The sequence below is a fragment of the Balaenoptera borealis genome, assembly GCF_965194805.1.
Source record: "Balaenoptera borealis genome assembly, chromosome: 16".
Classification (NCBI taxonomy): Eukaryota; Metazoa; Chordata; class Mammalia; order Artiodactyla; family Balaenopteridae; genus Balaenoptera; species Balaenoptera borealis.
Genome location: NC_138872.1, coordinates 68,090,404 through 68,107,485, shown reverse-complemented (window position 1 = coordinate 68,107,485; position 17,082 = coordinate 68,090,404). Strand labels below are relative to the sequence as shown.

The following is a 17,082-nucleotide window of genomic DNA, read 5'->3' as shown; positions in this document are numbered from 1 at the left end:
GGAGTTGCAAAAGTCAAGTGGGCTGAGTTAGAGGCCAGCTAGCGGCCCACACAGGTGGGGGAGAGAAAGGGAACTGTGGCTGCTCAAGGAGGGGGTCCGGAAGCTCCCGCTGTTTTAGGCCAGCCAGTGTGGTCCCAAAGTTGTGAGATCTTCCAGTTGTTCGGGTAGGGCTAGAACCTGTACCAATAGCACACACCCACTCCCCAGTCTCGACAACCAAAAATGCCTCCAGACATTACCAGATGTGCCCTGGCAGGGAGGGGCAGGCTCACCTCTCCCCTCCCCACCGGAGATCCTCTGAGTTTGGGCTCTGGAGTGTGGAGTGGACTTCAGAAATGTATCTTGTAGTCTTCGTGGTTGTGCGATTTGCACCTCCCCGCCCCCGCCCCTCCGTAGGGCAGAGAAAGTGAACTGTGTAAACCAGACTTCTGGGGACTGGGGCACAGTGGAGGTGGTACGTGGGAGGACAAGGGGTAGAGGGGCTGGTGGTGGGGCAAGGACAGGAGTGTCGTTGAAGGAAAGCACCGTGAGTCTGGACTGGATGGAGGAGGAAATCACTCTAGGGGGGTCTGAGGACCCCCGAGCTCAGCTCACTGTCAGGTCTTACCACAGCAGGCAGGGCAGCTGTGTCCCTAAGATGGGAATGTAATACCATGTCCGTCTCGGGGCTGTGAGGATGGGAGGAGTTAGTACGTGTGACGCACTCAGGATAGTGGCTATTATTATCATCAGCCTTCTTAGTTGGGAGTGGCAGAAAACTAACTCATGTTGCGTTACCAAAAAAGAAGAGGAGCATCAGACCTAGGAAGCTGTTTCCGCAGAAGTTCATGCTTTAAAAATACAAGTAGCAGGTATGCTAGCTTTCTGTGTGCTTAGATGCCCAAGCTGCTGAGGGTCTAGGTCCAGGCAGCTGAAGAGTGTGGTTAGCAAGATGAACAAAGATGCGCAGATGAGAGCAGCAATTAACCAAAAGTTGATAGAAACTGGAGAAAGAGAACGCCTCAGAGAGTTGCTGAGAGCTAAATTAATTGAATGTGGCTGGAAGGATCAGTTGAAGGCACACTGTAAAGAGGTAATTAAAGAAAAAGGACTAGAACACGTTAGTGTTGATGACTTGGTAGCTGAAGTCACACCAAAAGGCAGAGCCCTGGTACCTGACAGTGTAAAGAAGGAGCTCCTACGAAGAATAAGAACATTCCTTGCTCAGCATGCCGGCCTTTAAGATTGAATTAGATTGTGTTGTTTTGTGGTTTTATTTCTGAAAGTAAAATTTGCCATAAATTAGGAATCGATTTCCCAAAATAAAATCCTTTTTTGTATGATGGTATACAGTTTTCAGTAATGATGTATACAATTGTATTGATATTTTTCCCCTGAATGTGTTATTTTAATAAACGTCTCATGAATGAAAAAAAAACACAAAAACAAGTAGCAGCTTCTGGGCATTTTGCAGCTTTTCTTACCCCACTTAGTTTATTTTGGGCATTGTTCCACATGACTGCATTTAGAGCTGCCTCATTCTTGTTAATGAAACGCCTTGTGTGCCCCATTCCGTGGGGTGCTATACTCTGTTTAACCAGTTCCTTGTTAGTGGACACTTCGGGTTGCTGGGAGTCTTGTGCTATTAACAGCAGCCCTGGGGCCTCTTGGTCTCTAGCTCTGGTAGTGCTGCCAAGGAGTCAGTAGCTTAAGTAAAGCTAAGGCAGGCTGCTCAGTAAATCTCTCTTCTTCCACTCGGACCTACTCCCAGGTGAAAAATCCTGTCTCCTAGCCTTGCTTTTATGCCTCCTTTGGGGATGGGAGTGGCTCTATTTATACTCTCCCAGCTTCTCAAGGGTTATCTTGGAGCCCAAGCATAGGTCATTCCTGTGGCGGGTCTTGCTTGGGCTTTCAGCGTGTGCTTAATTGAATGATTGCTGGATGTAGGGGTCGATGTGTACCCCCTATAGGATTCCCCCATGCAGTGCGCACTGCTACGGGGTTGAGTTCTGAGTATTCTTAAGGTGAGCGCTCCCCACAGCCTCAGGGCTCCCCTTAGTAGCACAGGCTGCTCTAGTGCCAGGGTCATGACCCTGGTGGTTGGATGGCAGCTGATGTGAGATGATTTGACTTTTGAATTAGTCACTGTTAGATGAACCATTTCAGGGAATTCCCTGATGGTCCCGGGGTTAGGACTCAGTGCTTTCACTGCCGTGGCCAGGGTTCGATCCCTGGTCGGGGAACTAAGATCCCACAAACCCACAGCATGGCCAAAAAAAAGATGAATCATTTCATTCACAGGTGGAAGGCTCAGCTGTTTTCTTTCCTTCTTTTTTTTTTGTTTTTTAAATTTTTCTTTCTTTTTAAAAAAAAATTTTGGGGGGTGGAGGCACCGTGCTGAACTGCATGGCATGCAGGATCTTAGTTCCCCGACCAGGGATCGAACTCACGCCCCCTGCGGTGGAAGTGCGGAGTCTTAACCACTGGACCTCCAGGGAAGTCCCCCTCAGCTGTTTTCTTAATACCGCTCACCCTGTAGCACAGCGGTCCCCAACCTTTTTGGCACCAGGGACTGGTTTCGTGGAAGAAAATTCTTCTACGGACGGGGGAGTAAAGAGGGGCTGGGGGTGGGCAGGTGCTTCAGGAGGTAATGCCAGCGATGGGGGAGCGGCAGATGAGGCTTTGCTCGCCAGCCCGCTGCTCACCTCCTGCTCTGCGGCCCGGTTCCTTACAGGCTGAGGCCCAGTAAGGTCCACCCGGAGGTTGGGGACCCCTGCTGTAGCAGACTTGAAATGCATACAGACGTTGCTTTTATTAAGCAAATATATGGCAGTAGTCCTATATTTGTCCTGCCCGAGTGCCAGCTAAATAAACCACCTTGGTGCCCAGGATAGCCATTCTTTTTAGTGATAAAGGCATTTGTGATGAGATAAATGCTTTTATTTTATTTTATTTTATTTATTTATTTATTTTTGGCTGCACTGGGTCTTCGTTGCAGCACGTGGGCTTTCTCTAGTTGCGACGAACGGGGGCTACTCGTCATTGCGGTGTGCAGGCTTCTCATTGCGGTGACTTCTCTTGTTGCAGAGCATGGACTCTAGGGTGTGCGGGCTTCAGTAGTTGTGGCGCACGAGCTTAGTTTCTCCGCGGCATGTGGGATCTTACTGGAGCAGGGCTCGAACCTGTGTCTCCTGCATTGGCAGGTGGATTCTTAACCACTGCGCCACCAGGGAAGCCCGTGATAGCCATTCTTGATGGGGCGGTGATAGGTGAAGCAAAGTAGGGTTGTTTTTTAAAAAAAAATTAATTAATTAATTTTATTTGGTTGCACTGGGTCTTAGTTGCAGCTCACTGGCTCCTTAGTTGTAGCACGCGGGATCTTCATTGTAGCATGCGGGAACTTTGTTGCAACATGCGGACTTCTTAGCTGCAGCATGCATGTGGGATCTAGTTCCCTGACCAGGGATGGAACCTGGGCCCCCTGCATTGGGAGCGTGGAGCCTTAACCACTGTGCCACCAGGGAAGTCCCAGAGTAAAGTTTTTTTGAGTTTCTACCTGACCAGGCCCTGTCTGGCTCCTAGCCACTCCTTGGGGCAAATTGGAGTCAAACAGACCCGGAGGGTTGCTCTGGGCTGATCAGACCGAGCTACTGGTCCTCTGGGGGTCATTTTCTCTAGAGCTGCTCAAAGCCACTGAAATAGCTTGGCAGGATGGAATTAGGTGTTCAGAGATCCAGTTATTTCAGAACTGGAATAGCCATCTCCTGGTGTCAGCAATATGTGCAGCCAGCTGGCCAGACTCTGCATAGTAAAAGATGAATCATTCATTCATTAGTAGATATCCACGCTGATGACTATTCTAGGTGTTGGAGATGGGAAGGTGAATGAGACAGACCTTCTTCCTGCCTTAGGGAGATAATAACTTAGTGGTAAGAAAGTCAAAGAAGCTAGTTCCCAAAAGAGGCCCTGCCTTTGCCAAGGAACTGAAGACTTAACCCTGAGAAACATTTGGGCCCTGGAATCAGGCAGACCTGGGATTGAATTTTTTTCATTTTCTAGCTTTGTGGCTGGGCAGGTTTCTTCAGTGGTGAGGTAGTAGTACCAACTTCAGTTGTCCTGAGGTTTACAGGAAAGGGATGCTTGGAAAACACTCAGCATCTTGTCTGACCCACAGCAAAAACAAAGTGGGGTGGGAGGGCAGCTATTACTATTATTGCTATTATTTGGGAGCTATGAAAAACCTTGAGGGAATCCTTATCATATAAGATATAGCAAATAAAATAACTTGCACTTTATAGATCTTTTTGCTGCTTTGCCTTGGTTAAGGGTTTAGAACATTATTTAACCTTACAGAGGTTTTTTCCTTCCTTTCTTTGGAAAAACTGGTGACCTGGCAGTAGGGGAGGAGGGAGAGAGCTGGATTCTGCGTGGTGAATTGGGGTCCTGCCTGCTCTTCTCTGTCACTAGGGCGTAGAGTCAAGTGTTGAGGTCTGAATGCCTTTTAGGTGTCAAGCTTGACCTTGTAGTGAAGTGAAACTTAATGAAGCTTAAAGGGTAAAGAATTATCTTAGATGAGTCAGATGTCCTTAATCAGATTCTCTGGAAATCACTGCCTTAAGTTTATTTCATGAGTAATTATTTTGTGCCTATGGGTAAGGCATTGTGCTAAGCACTATAGGAAACATATGGCTTCTGCCTTCGTGTTTTGTTTTTTTTTTTAACATTTACTGAATATGTTGCTACCAACTTTTTTAAAAAATATTTATTTTTTTATTTAGGCTCTGCTGTGTCTTAGTTGCGGCATGCGGGATCTTCATTGCGGCATGTGGGATCTTTAGTTGCGGCATGCAGACTTCTTAGTTGTGGCATGCATGCGGGATCTAGTTCCCCGACCAGGGATCGAACCCGGGCCCCCTGCATTGGGAGCATGGAGTCTTACCCACTGGACCACCAGGGAAGTCCCTCTGCCTTCGTTTTGAATAAACTTTTGAAGTTTAAGTGTAATAAGTCATGTGTACATACTAAAGTAAAAGGCAGAGACTATTATAAGATTAGCTATCTTTTATTTATTTATTTATTTTTTTAAGCTATCTTTTATTGATTACTTAATGTTTGCCGCTATACTGAGTACTTTAGACACTATCTTTTAAAAATCTCATGGCTATCCCATGAGGAGGGTACTATTTTCCTTATTTTATAGTTGAGGAAACTGAGGCTCAGAGAGCCCAAGGACATGTAACTAATAAGGGATGGAGCTGGAGATCCCCATCCTGAAAGAGCAGGTAAGATGTGGGCCTTCTGAGAAGGAAGGGATGGCTTCTGTTTTGTGGGGGTGGGAGATATAGAAAGATTAAGAAAGTCTTTATGAAGTGGCATTTGAATTGGGACTCGAAAGGTGAACAGCATTTTGAGAGATGGAACATAGGGAAAGAGCTTTGAGGAGGAAAAAGGTGAGGGGCATATGGGAATTGATCATCTAATTCCTTTGCTCTCCTTTGTTGTCTTTTTTCACTTAGGATGGAGTTGGTGGGTGGGAAGATGTCCTCTGAATCTCATTGTTGAGCTGTGGGGCACGTGACTTCTGTGTGACATAAATGTGACTGCTGTCTGGAAAAGTTAAACTCTGGTTGACTGTGTAGTCTTAAGTGATCAGAAGGGAGGAGAATTAGTAGGGGCTGGAGCAGTGGGAGGAGGCTTTTGGGAGGAGACGGAAATTCAGAGTGGCCTTGAAGAATGGATAGGATTTTGAGAGGAGAGAAGTGGACGTTCAGGCAAGAGGAATAGTGTCAGAGATATGACCATAAGAATTACTTATTTGCAGAGCTTGAAAGAGCTTCTCCGTCAGGACCAGTGAGATATTTCACTGGAGAGCCAGGTAGGCCAGGACAGGCTGGACAGTGGGGAGTAAGGGAAATGTTATGAAAGGGCAGGACGAAGACAGTCTCAGCAACTCCTTTGTGAGAATGTGGCCTGGTTCAGTCTGGGGGCGGGGCATGTGGAATGGGCATCCTTGTTGGGTTGCTGGCCGGGGATTCTAGGCAGCAGCAGTGGGAGGAGAGGAAGAAGCTGCTACCATCAAGCGCCAGGAAAGATACACACAACCCCTCATTCCAGGAAGTCAAGGATTGCCCCTCCCTTCAGTGGAGCAGGGTCTCAACATTAGGCCTTCTGATAATCCCTCTTTCTCCAGGTATCTCCTGCTCCTGGCTGTGCCCTGGTGCTCTTCATGCTCCGTGTCCTCAGATTTCATCCAAATATGAATGTTCCAATGGGGGAGACGCTAGTGTGACTAGATCTGGGTTCCTTGGGCATGTGTGTGGTAGCAGAGAGAAATAGCATTTTGAGGAGTGAAGGCAAGGAGGTCCTCTTGTCAGACTGGATAAGCCACTGACATGTGGAGAAGCTTCTTACATAGGATGGTCAGGAGATTTCAGTAAATGGAGGCTCAGATTTGGGCCTGTTACTTTGAGGATATGGTGGGAGCCGCTCAGGGCTTCATTGTATGTTCTAGTCTTCCTGTCACATGGCTAAGAAGCTTACAGGTTCTGGCCCATGCCCAGATGCTGGCCCAAGCCCGTCCTCATTACAGGGCCAAAGTGGGGGAGTCCTGACACGGGCATGAAGAAGGTGCACATAGGCCATCCCCTGCACTGGGAATGGAGCCCCTTTCAGGACAGTAGCTTGTTAACCAGTTTAGTGGTTCATTCAGTCAGCAAACGGTCACTGAGGCCGTATCATGGGCCAGACACTGCCTGCCGGTGATGATCAGTCCAGGCCCCTGTCCCTTTCAGCTGTCTGCTCACTGGGTCTGATCCCCTAGAGGTGATGGCATGGTCCTTGGCTGTTGTCATATTTGGGGGGCTAGTGGTGTGGAGAGATGTATGTTTCTCTTTATTATACTTTAATTTTATTTTTTATTTCCTTGACAGATAAAGCCACAGACCCAAGCATGTCAGAACAGGATTGGTCAGCTATCCAGAATTTCTGTGACCAAGTGAACACTGATCCCAATGGGTAAGGTGACTTCACACACATGCTTGACTTTGGGGGCACCTCAGACTGTGCATGCCTTTGTTTCTCAGGATTGTTTTACGTAGCATAGATTGTTGTTTCCTTTTTTTCTCCCTCTATGATCTACTGAGTACATTATTTTTCTAGAAATAGCAAATTCATGTGGTTTTCTAAAAAACAAATAGTCAGTTTGTAACTGGCAGTTACTTAAAAAATTTTAAATAGTGTTATGAAACACTACTCCTGAGGACATCTCTGAATGTTAGGGATAGAATGTAGCTAGGGTACGTAGCAATGTGAAAGATCAGTGTGTTCTCCATAATTTAAATGCAGTCTCTCTTAAGAAAAAGCAGGGGAAAAAGGGGTAAGATTTTGTTGAATTTGGTTTCTAAAGTATCTGGATAGGAATTTAAGAAATGAGTGAGTCATCCGGATGTTTTATCTCCATGTTGCTGAATATTCATTTAGAAACGAGCAAGAAGTTTGATCACATTTTCTGCTCTAGTGTTAACTGAGCAGTTGTCATATGACAGACAAGGTCTGTGCTGCTCACGACCAAGTTACTCACAGGTCTGGAAGTTGTAGGGGTGGGTTGACTGGGGAGAGGATGGTGTGCCCTGGAAGTGTAGCTATGAGGAGGGTGGGTGGGAGTCGGCCTCCTTCAGGGGCTCATGCCCGGCCGTGTGCAGTCACATCCCACCTCTGCTCTGGGACCCGAGCTCCTGGAGGAGAGGGGACTTTACCAGGTATGCTCAGCCAGGCTGGTGTGTTCCTCTCCGCCCAGAGTCCAGGTGTCTTGTTTTCCCTTAGCTCAACCCATGCACCTTGGCTACTGGCCCACAAGATCCAGTCTCCACAAGAGAAAGAAGCTCTTTATGCCTTAACGGTGAGTTCGGCTTGCCCCTTAGCCTAAGCTCTCCTGTCCTGAGGCTAGCATTTCCGTGGGGAAGAGACTCTGAGAGGTTCACCTTCACTGGCCTTGAGAAAGCAGGCTGGAGGGAGTTCTGGGCTCAGATTGCCCCATCCTAGATCTGCTTCTGGAGAGTAGTATTGAGCCCGCTTTGCGAGAAGGAAAGGAAGGCTTTATTTCTTTTTGCCCTTTTTAGACCAGGGCTGGCAAGGTCAAGTCCCACAGGGCCAGAATGGTAACATAAGTGAATGAGCTGCTGGGTGGGGACCAAAGAACTGGAGAGCCCATGCCCAGTCTAAAGAGGGCGGCTACAGTGCAGGACCCGCTGGCTGTTGCCAGGCGTGAGTTTGGGCCCAATGTTGCTAGAACTTCCTGTTTAAGAGAAACTGGAAATCTGGATGTTTAAATATATGAATTCTCTGAATTTTTCAATATTGTTGACTGATTTGAAATGTTAAGCAAGATTGTGGACCAAAGAAAACATTTACGTGCCCAATTTGTCACTTGAGTGCCAGCAGGTAACCCGTAGTTTAACAGTTCTTGGGTATTCCATGTCCAATTTCTGCCTCTAAGGAGAAAGAAGGAAGTGATTCTCTGACTGGTTTCACCTGCCCAAAGGGTCTTCTTAAAAGGTGGGCTGACCTCAGGGTACCACACTGAGCTGTTTCCTGGGCACAAACCTGTCAGTTACAACAAGAGCAAACAGGCGCTTTTTTTTCTTAATCTGAAAGTGTCACCCTTTCTCCCAAACTTTAGTGTCCTCAGTCTTGAGCCGTGATTTCAGCAAATACTTACCAGGTTTAAATGAGCCCTGGAGCCAATGGTTTCCCCTTCTCATGGGGGTCCTGTGTCTGCGCAGGTGCTGGAGGTGTGTGTGAACCACTGTGGGGAGAAGTTCCACAATGAGGTGGCCAAGTTCCGCTTCCTGAACGAGCTCATCAAAGTGTTGTCCCCAAAGGTGAGTACCCTGGGCTTGGCTTTGCTCGCTGTTCTGCATGCCCCCCAGCTTTCAAATGCCTGTCACCCTTCTTGGTCCAGAGGCAGACCTGCTCATGGATAGAACCTGCCAGCCTGTCCCAGGTTTGTGAGAGCTGAGAGGTGAAAGCTTTCCTCTCCAAGGTGTAGGATGATGGTCATGGTCATCAGCTGATCTCCGCCCTTTGATTGTTAGCATTTTCAAATTCTCCCTTTAAAAATGGCCTTGTAGACAGGTGGCCTAGAGGGGCGAGCACAGAGGGGCCTAGCTGGTGGGCACAGGTTTCCTGGTAGAGACAGCAAGACATGCCGGGTGTAGCTCTAAGTTTCCTTCTTTCCTTGTCTTCTGTAGCTTTCCTCCTGGTACCTGTCTTAGCGACACCATTCTCTGGTAACTAACATTGGTGGAACCTTCCTTTGCTGCTTCCCAACAATTCTGATACCAACTGGGTGTCCCGTGATTTAATTCATTTCTGAAAATAAGTACTCAAAGTTGGGACAGACCCTACAGGTTAAGAGCTCAGTCCTACCTAGACTACACCTACTTCAGACACCAGTCATAAGTCTCGGGGATGTCCAAGCTACTTGCACTTCTGCCCGACCAACTACAAGTTCAGAGGTTCCTCTGACCCCCTCTGCCAGGTTCCATAATTCACTAGAAAGATTCACAGAACACAGGAAAGCACTATACTTACTAATATTCTTTTACTGTAAAGAATATAAATGCAAGAGATACATAGGCCAAGGTCTTGGGGGTGAAGGGGGAGCAGAGCTTCCATGCCCTCTCCCGTGGAACCCGAGCATACCACCCTCCCAGCACATCCATGTGTTCAACCAGAAGGCTCTCTGGACCTGGTTGTTTCGGAGTTTTTATCTGGAATTATCTGGGCATGATTGATTTAATCACGGGCCATGTTATTGAACTCAGTCTCCAGCCTCCCTCTCCTCTTGGGGAGGTCAGGATAGGGCTGAAAGTTCCAACCCTCTAATCCCATGGTCAATCCCTCCCTTGAAACTAGGTGCCCACCAGGAGTGTTTAGCAGAAACTCAGGTATGGTCCATGGGGCTCATTGTAAATAACAAAAGACGTTCCTGTCACTTAGGAAATTCCAAGGGTCTTTGAAATTCTGTGCCAGGAGGAACTGAGGACAAGGGTCAAATATATATATATATATATTTTTATATATATATATATAAATTTTTTTTTTTAATTTCCATAATCCTTTAATTTTAAGAGGATCTTTTATAATGATTCAAAACATTTGAGTTTCAGCAATTCCTTTCACTTTACCTTATTTTCATTCCAAATACATTTTTATTCTAGACTTGCCACAGTCAAATAATGAGTGTCCCCAGTGGCTCTAACCTAGAGGCCAATATATAGTAGGATTTAATTTTAGTGGCTTTATAGGTTGATTCTTTGAAGCCCAGAAAGAGCCCTGGAAATGGGAGCCAGATAATTTGTCTTCTAGCTGTGCCTCAGCTCTCTACCAGCCTTGGGCAGCTCACTTCTCTGGGCCTCAGCAGCCATCTCTTTAGTGATAGTGTGGATTGGGCAATCTACTAATGAAACTGCACAACTAGGATGGGATTTGAACCCAGCCAAAACTCAGATTGGGACTTGAACCCGCGGGCTGGGACTCAAACCCACTGTCTTTTTTTTTTTTTAATCATTATTATTAATTAATTAGTTTATTTATTTTCAGCTGCATCGGGTCTTCGTTGTTGTGCACCGGCTTTCTCTAGTTGTGGCGAGCGGGGGCTACTCTTGGTTGCGGTGCGTGGTCTTCTCATTGCGGTGGCTTCTCCTGTTGTAGAGCACGGGCACTAGGCGTGCGGGCTCCAGTAGTTGTGGCATGTGGGTTCAGTAATTGTGGCTTGTGGGCTCCAGAGCACAGGCTCAGTAGTTGTGGCGCACGGGCTTAGTTGCTCCACGGCACGTGGGATCCTCCCGGACCAGGGCTCGAACCCGTGTCCCCTGCATTGGCAGACGGATTCTTAACCACTGCGCCACCAGGGAAGTCCCAAACCCACTGTCTTTTAATTGAAATCAATCACCTGGTGTCAGGACTTACTGAAGCTCAGGTTCATTATGTCTCAGCACAGAAGGAGTTCAGCAAGAGGCAAAGTCATAGGCAAGAAGTAGATTTATTAATATAGGACGCCTGTGAGGGATACAAGCGCACAGGCAAGGCGGCTCTGCCCCGAGAACTAAGTGGGAAAACAGATTTATTTAGAGAGATATACATTCCAAAGGTAGACTGTCTCAAAAGGTGAGAGCAGTCCTGAAATATGGGGTGGTTAGTTTTTATGGGTTGGGTGATTTCATAGGCTAACGAGTGGGAGGATTATTCCAGCTATTTTGGGGAAGGGGCAGAGATTTCCAGGAATTGGGCCACCACTCACTTTCTGACCTTTTATGGTCAGCCTCTGAATGGTCATGGCACCTGTGGGTGTGTCGTTTAGCTAATGTATTACAATGAGCGTATACTGAAGCTCAGGGTCTACTGGAAGTCAAATCTTCTGCCATCTTGGGCCTAATCGGTTCTAACCAGTTTATGTCATATCCTCAACAGCTGTGTCGTTCTCTAAAGGTTATGTCCTGCCGCCTTCCTTCCTGTCTCACTAAGTCCCTTCCAGCTCTGTAATTCCCTTTCCTTTTTCAGTACCTAGGCTCCTGGACCACAGAAAAAGTTAAAGGAAGAGTCATTGAAATACTCTTCAGTTGGACAGTCTGGTTTCCAGAAGACATCAAGATCCGAGATGCTTACCAGATGCTGAAGAAGCAAGGTCTCACTACCATTACTTATGTTGCATTCCCTTTTCACAGTAGTTGTTCCTTCTTGCTTTTTTGTACGCTTTGTCAGTTTGGGGTGAAAGCTGGATATCTTGTGTCCAGTAGATACAACAGTAGAGGCTGACACAGTAATTTTGATCCCTGGAAATGGGCAGACCTTTCCTTCTGGTTGACAGGAGTTGAGCTGGGTTTGAGATGGTTGTTGCTGTAGTTACCCTCACTATACCAGGTTTCAGATTCCTCTAGTGTTAGCTTGTGTTTAGGGTGGAGGCTGATTGGCTAGAGAGTTTCTCTCAGTGTCTGCTCTACTCTCAGCTTTGGGTCTTCCTCTTGCTCTACACTTCAGAGGGGGTCTTATTCCATCGCCTTTCCTGACAGTAGACCCTTACTACTTGTTCCTCAGTGCCCAGAGCCTGGTGGTGGTGGTGCTGGTTCTGCTGTGAGTAAGCCTCAGTCTCAGGCAGGCATGTGTCCCTGGTCTTGGTGGGACCTGTTTGTGATCCTGTCCCATCCCGACTCGGGTCTGGGCTGGGACACGTTGCTGCCCCTCCCCCAGGGGCACAGGCTTTTCTTTTCTTTTTTTTCCAGCTGCAGTAGGTTTTCACCACTGTTCTGAGGACAACAGGTTTGGTGTCCTTCCCCCAGCAGTGTAAGGCTTTTCTGTCGGGAGAGAAGGATTTCAGTGGGCCATCAGGCCTTTCCCATTCTCTTTTTGTGAGGCCTCTGGAGAATGAGCTTATTCCTCTCATGTTGTGAGCCCCAGAGTGTGTCCTGCGTAGAAGCTGGGAGTCCATGTTCCTTTTCTCTTGGGCTCTGTGGGAGGAACTTGGATTCAGGATGGACTATTTTTCTCCCTGTCGCATGCACTCACTTAACATTTTTAGGAGTATTAGGGATTCTACACTAAGTTCTGGGCTCTGGGAGGTTGTATACCTGCATAAAATGATCAGTATTTGTATAGTGTAAGGCCCATTGACCACTAGCCTTACGGTCCGGTTCTGCTCTAATTTAGTTGGCTCTGACCTCCCCAACTTTGTGCTGGTTCCATGGATTCTCCCAAGGGAGGATGTAGAGCCTTGATCATACCCTGGGTGTATCTCTGTAAGGTCGTTGACAGTGTTTTCCTGGTGGGACATCAGGAACCAGGGGTTTCTGGACTTTATACTGGATCCTGCTGAAGTCAACGGGTACCTATATCCGTATATTCATGAGTTGCATGTTTTAGGAATCATAAAGCAAGACCCTAAACTACCAGTGGATAAAATCTTGCCCCCACCTTCTCCCTGGCCCAAGAGCTCCATCTTTGATGCTGATGAAGAAAAGTCAAAGGTAAGGAGCTTCTCCCTGACCTTGGTGGCCTACCTGGAGTCTGACCAGACCCCTTCTTTTTTTTTTTTGAATTTTTGAATTTTATTTTATTTATCTTTTTATACAGCAGGTTCTTATTTGTTGTCCATTTTATACATATTAGTGTATATATATCAATCCCAATCTCCCAATTCATCACAGCACCACAGATCCCTTCTTTTAGGGACTCTCCTGCAATGTCCCCTGATCCCGAACCAAAGTGTGGGAGAGTGTGGGGAGGTGGGTTTTGAGTTCCCTGTGGAGCAGAGAGAGGTAGCTTAAGGTCTGGATGTTTTCTTTGTGGATAGGCCAAATGATAAGTGTCCTGTTCTTTATGTCTTTCACTTTATCTGTTCAGTGTTCCTGAGGGAAAGAAGGTACGAAAAGATAACCCTAGTGGGTAATATGGGTGGTTGGTCATATCCAGAGTGTGGTGTCGGGAGAGGAGAGTGGGGAGTAAAGAATTGGTTGTATGTTGGCTCAGATATTTTTAGTGTCAGTAAGCGTGATCTCACCCATTTTCCTTCCATTACTGTCCCCCAGAATTGTTGCTCCTCAGACATCAGTAAGGAGAGGGAAGGGAAAAGCAAGGTGGTCCAAACCTAGGTCAAGACCCAGGGATAACTCCAGGGTGCCCCTGAAAGGTGGCAGTGCTTTTGGTCATGAGTGTTCTTGGTCCCTCACAAGGTCTGGTGAGTGTAGAACCAGGAAGACTCCAGTCCGAGGACGGGCCTCTTCTGGTACCCTCTGCCTTCCAACTGCAGCTGTCAGCTGTACTCTTCCCTTGGATCTAGGTGCTCACTGTGGGCAGAATGAGCAGGGCTGTGCTGGGTTCTGGGCGGCTTTCCCTCTGGCTCCTCTCCTGCGGGTGCTTCCGCGTTGCAGGGGGTGGGAGGAGCAGGGGAGGAGGTGTGGCATGGACTTCTGAGAAAGGTAGTCTTGCGTCAGCTGCTTAGACTCTCTGGCACTCAGTATCTGCATCTGTCCTGCCATCCATCCAACAAAGAGTGAGTGACTCCTGTACCTATTGGGAATAAGGTGGACAAGATCGCAGGGTCTGTCACATCAGAGTATGCGGTCCAAGACAGCCTTGGCACTGTTGACATTTTGGGCCAGTTAACTTTCTTGTTGGAGGTCGTTAGGCACTGAAGGGTAGAGTGTGTACAGTATCCCTTTACCCGCTAGATGCCAGGGGTACCCCCAGTTGTGATGACCGCAAATGTCTGCGGACTTTGCCAGAGGTTCCCTGGGGACATGCACCTCCCTACCCCATGGAAAAACCAGTGGTCTGTGGGGATGGTCATAATCCTTACCTTATGGTGTCGTTGTGAGCATTTGGTAAGGTAATGCGTATAAAATGTGCGAGCTGTTATTAGTGCTGATTCTGCTATTGCTGGTGCTGTGAGTCTGGGCCGTTTGACATGGAGGGAATTGGTTTCACCTAGTCTTGTTCCCTCTTCAGCTTCTGACAAGGCTTCTGAAGAGCAGCCATCCTGAGGATCTTCAGGCTGCAAACCGGCTGATCAAGAATTTGGTCAAGGAGGTGGGCGTTTTCCAGGGGGTTCCGCAGAGCCAGCATTTGACAGGGGCTGGGCGGTGTGTATGTGTGTGTGTGTGCTTGAGGGAGGGTGTGGGTACACAGTTGTCTGGGAGAAGGGATGGCCGCCTAGCCCTGAACCGGGGAACAGCTGTGGGCTCCCTGAAGGGCAGCGAGGTGGTGACTGGAAGCAGAAACTGCTGTGTGTTTCTCAAGTACTTCTGTCCAGGAACTCAAAGCATTTCACAGACACCAGTTTCTGTCCCAGTGACCGGTATTGGTGTGGATAGAATCCAGGTTTGGGAATTTCTTTTCCAGAGGGAGTAAGGCTGGTGGTACAAAGGAGTAGTCCCAGCTCCCCAAACTGCATTGTCTGTCCCAGGAATTCCGGGCCTTGAGCATCTTCTCTACCCGCTGAGTGAACACTCCATCCACTCCGTGTTTTGGTGGCTTCCCTGAGCTCTCCACAGTGCAGCGCCCCTTTCCCGGCGCTTGTTCAGCCTTTCTCCAGAGCTTCTGCTCCCTCACTTCATCCTCTTTCTCCCAAAAGGAACAAGAAAAATCAGAAAAGGTGTCCAAGAGAGTGAGCGCTGTGGAGGAGGTACGGAGCCACGTGAAGGTGCTGCAGGAGATGCTGAGCGTGTACCGCAGGCCAGGGCAGGCCCCGCCAGACCAGGCCGCCTTGCAGGTGCTCTTTGTAAAACTAAATTGCAGGTGGGCCTGAGTGTCACCGACCTACTAGGAATACACATGTATTTCAGGAAGTCATCATACGATCAAAATTTATGTCCCTCACCCGCCCCTAACTTCCTCATTCCCTTCCCTTCTGTTCCTGCCTCTCTGCCCATCCCCAGGCAACCGCTGATTCGTTTCCTGTTCTGATTAGTATATATTTCCTAGACTCTTATATAAATGGAATGATACAGTATTACACTTTTTTTTTTGGTCTGGCTTCTCTTCTCCCCCTTGGCGTAATTATTTGAGACCCATTCGTTTTTTTTTTTTTTTTTTTGGCTGCACCGCTTGGCATGTGGGGTCTCAGTTCCCTGACCGGGGATCAAACCCATGGCCTCTGCTTTGGGAGTGTGGAGTCTTTTTTTTTTTTTTGATTGCAAAGCAGTGTTCATTATTATTATTACCATTTTTAACATTTTTATCGGAGTATAATTGCTTTACAATGGTGTGTTAGTTTCTGCTGTATAACAAAGGGAGTCAGCTACATGTATACATATCCCCATATCCCCTCCCTCTTGCGTCTCCCTCCCACCCTCCCTGTCCCACCTCTCTAGGGGGTCACAAAGCACCGAGCTGATCTCCCTCTGCTATGCTGGGGAGCGCGGAGTCTTAACCACTGGACCGCCAGGGAGGTCCCAGTAGTTTATTCCCTTTTACTGCTGAGTGGTACCCCGTTGTATGCATATATCACAATATGTATATCCATTCGTCTGTTGATGGATATTTGGGTTGTTTCCAGCTTTGGGTGATTATGAATTAACCTGCTGTAAACAGTTGTATACAGGATTTTGTGTGAACATACACTTTCCTTTCTCTTGGGTAAACTCCTCGGCGTGGGATTGCTAGGTCATATGCTACATGTATTGTTAACTCTTTAAGAAACTGCCAAACTATTTTCCAGAGTGTTTGTATCATTTTATATTTCTGACAGCAGTGTAGAGATTTCCCATTTCTTCACATTTACACATCTTGAGATCTTTCTTTTTTTATAACACACTTACTGAGAATTTATATAACAAGCTCTGTTTTGTAGGTCGTGTATGAGAGGTGTGAAAAGCTGCGGCCCACCCTGTTCCGGCTGGCAAGCGATACCACCGATGATGACGATGCGCTTGGTATGACCTTTTTTTTCTTTAATTTAAAAAAGAAATTATATTTATTTTTGGCTGCGTTGGGTCTTTGTTGCTGTGTGCGGGCTTTCTCCAGTTGGGACGAGTAGGGGCTACTCTTCGTTGTGTTGCTCGGGCTTCTCATTGTGGTGACTTCTCTTGTTGTGGAGCACAGGCTCTAGGCGTGCGGGCTTCAGTAGTTGTAGCATGTGGGCTCAGTAGTTGTGGCGCACGGGCTTAGTTGCTCTGCAGCATGTGGGATCGTCCCAGACCAGGGATTGAACCTGTGTCCCCTGCATTGGCAGGCAGATTCTTAACCACTGCACCACCTGGGAAGTCCCTTGGTACAGTCTTATTCTTTAGGCATAGACAGCACCCAAGAGTGCAGGACAGACATGGGGCTTCCTGCCGTGCTGCTGGCGCAGAAACAGGACAGTGGCCCCTAGGTGTTATGGTGGTTGGGCTTGGGGAGGGCGTGGCCTGAGTTGATTCTTCTAATTTCCAGAGGAATCTAAGTTTGAGCAAGAAATGAGCCGCAAGTCTGAAAACATAGAGAAGGGTGGAAATTTACCATGTAGATTGGGTGTGAAGGGGATAGAAGAAAGAGCGGCTACAGTTGAAGGCTTGAAGAAAGGCTGAACGTTCTCAGAGGTCTGAGAAACAGCTGCGAGGGGCTCCTTGG

General features: G+C 47.6%; 1 protein-coding gene and 1 pseudogene across 4 annotated transcripts in view; both read left to right on the top strand.

Annotated features, from left to right (window-relative positions):
• GGA2 (golgi associated, gamma adaptin ear containing, ARF binding protein 2) overlaps positions 1 to 17,082 on the top strand; it is a 31,552-nt gene that overhangs the window by 1,994 nt on the left and 12,476 nt on the right. Inside the window, exons 2-10 of one of the 3 annotated variants that reach the window (XM_082362463.1) lie at positions 5,801 to 5,854; positions 6,909 to 6,993; positions 7,801 to 7,876; positions 8,760 to 8,858; positions 11,542 to 11,665; positions 12,898 to 13,001; positions 14,482 to 14,562; positions 15,107 to 15,244; positions 16,325 to 16,406. In XM_082362463.1, coding sequence (XP_082218589.1) covers positions 5,801 to 5,854; positions 6,909 to 6,993; positions 7,801 to 7,876; positions 8,760 to 8,858; positions 11,542 to 11,665; positions 12,898 to 13,001; positions 14,482 to 14,562; positions 15,107 to 15,244; positions 16,325 to 16,406 — 843 coding nt within the window. The remainder of the gene's footprint in view (positions 1 to 5,800; positions 5,855 to 6,908; positions 6,994 to 7,800; positions 7,877 to 8,759; positions 8,859 to 11,541; positions 11,666 to 12,897; positions 13,002 to 14,481; positions 14,563 to 15,106; positions 15,245 to 16,324; positions 16,407 to 17,082) is intronic. The other 2 variants (XM_082362465.1, XM_082362464.1) reach the window with 2 other exon arrangements.
• Positions 761 to 1,372, top strand: LOC309614366 (transcription and mRNA export factor ENY2 pseudogene; annotated as a pseudogene). The gene has a single exon. The product of its transcript is annotated as a transcription and mRNA export factor ENY2 pseudogene (transcript).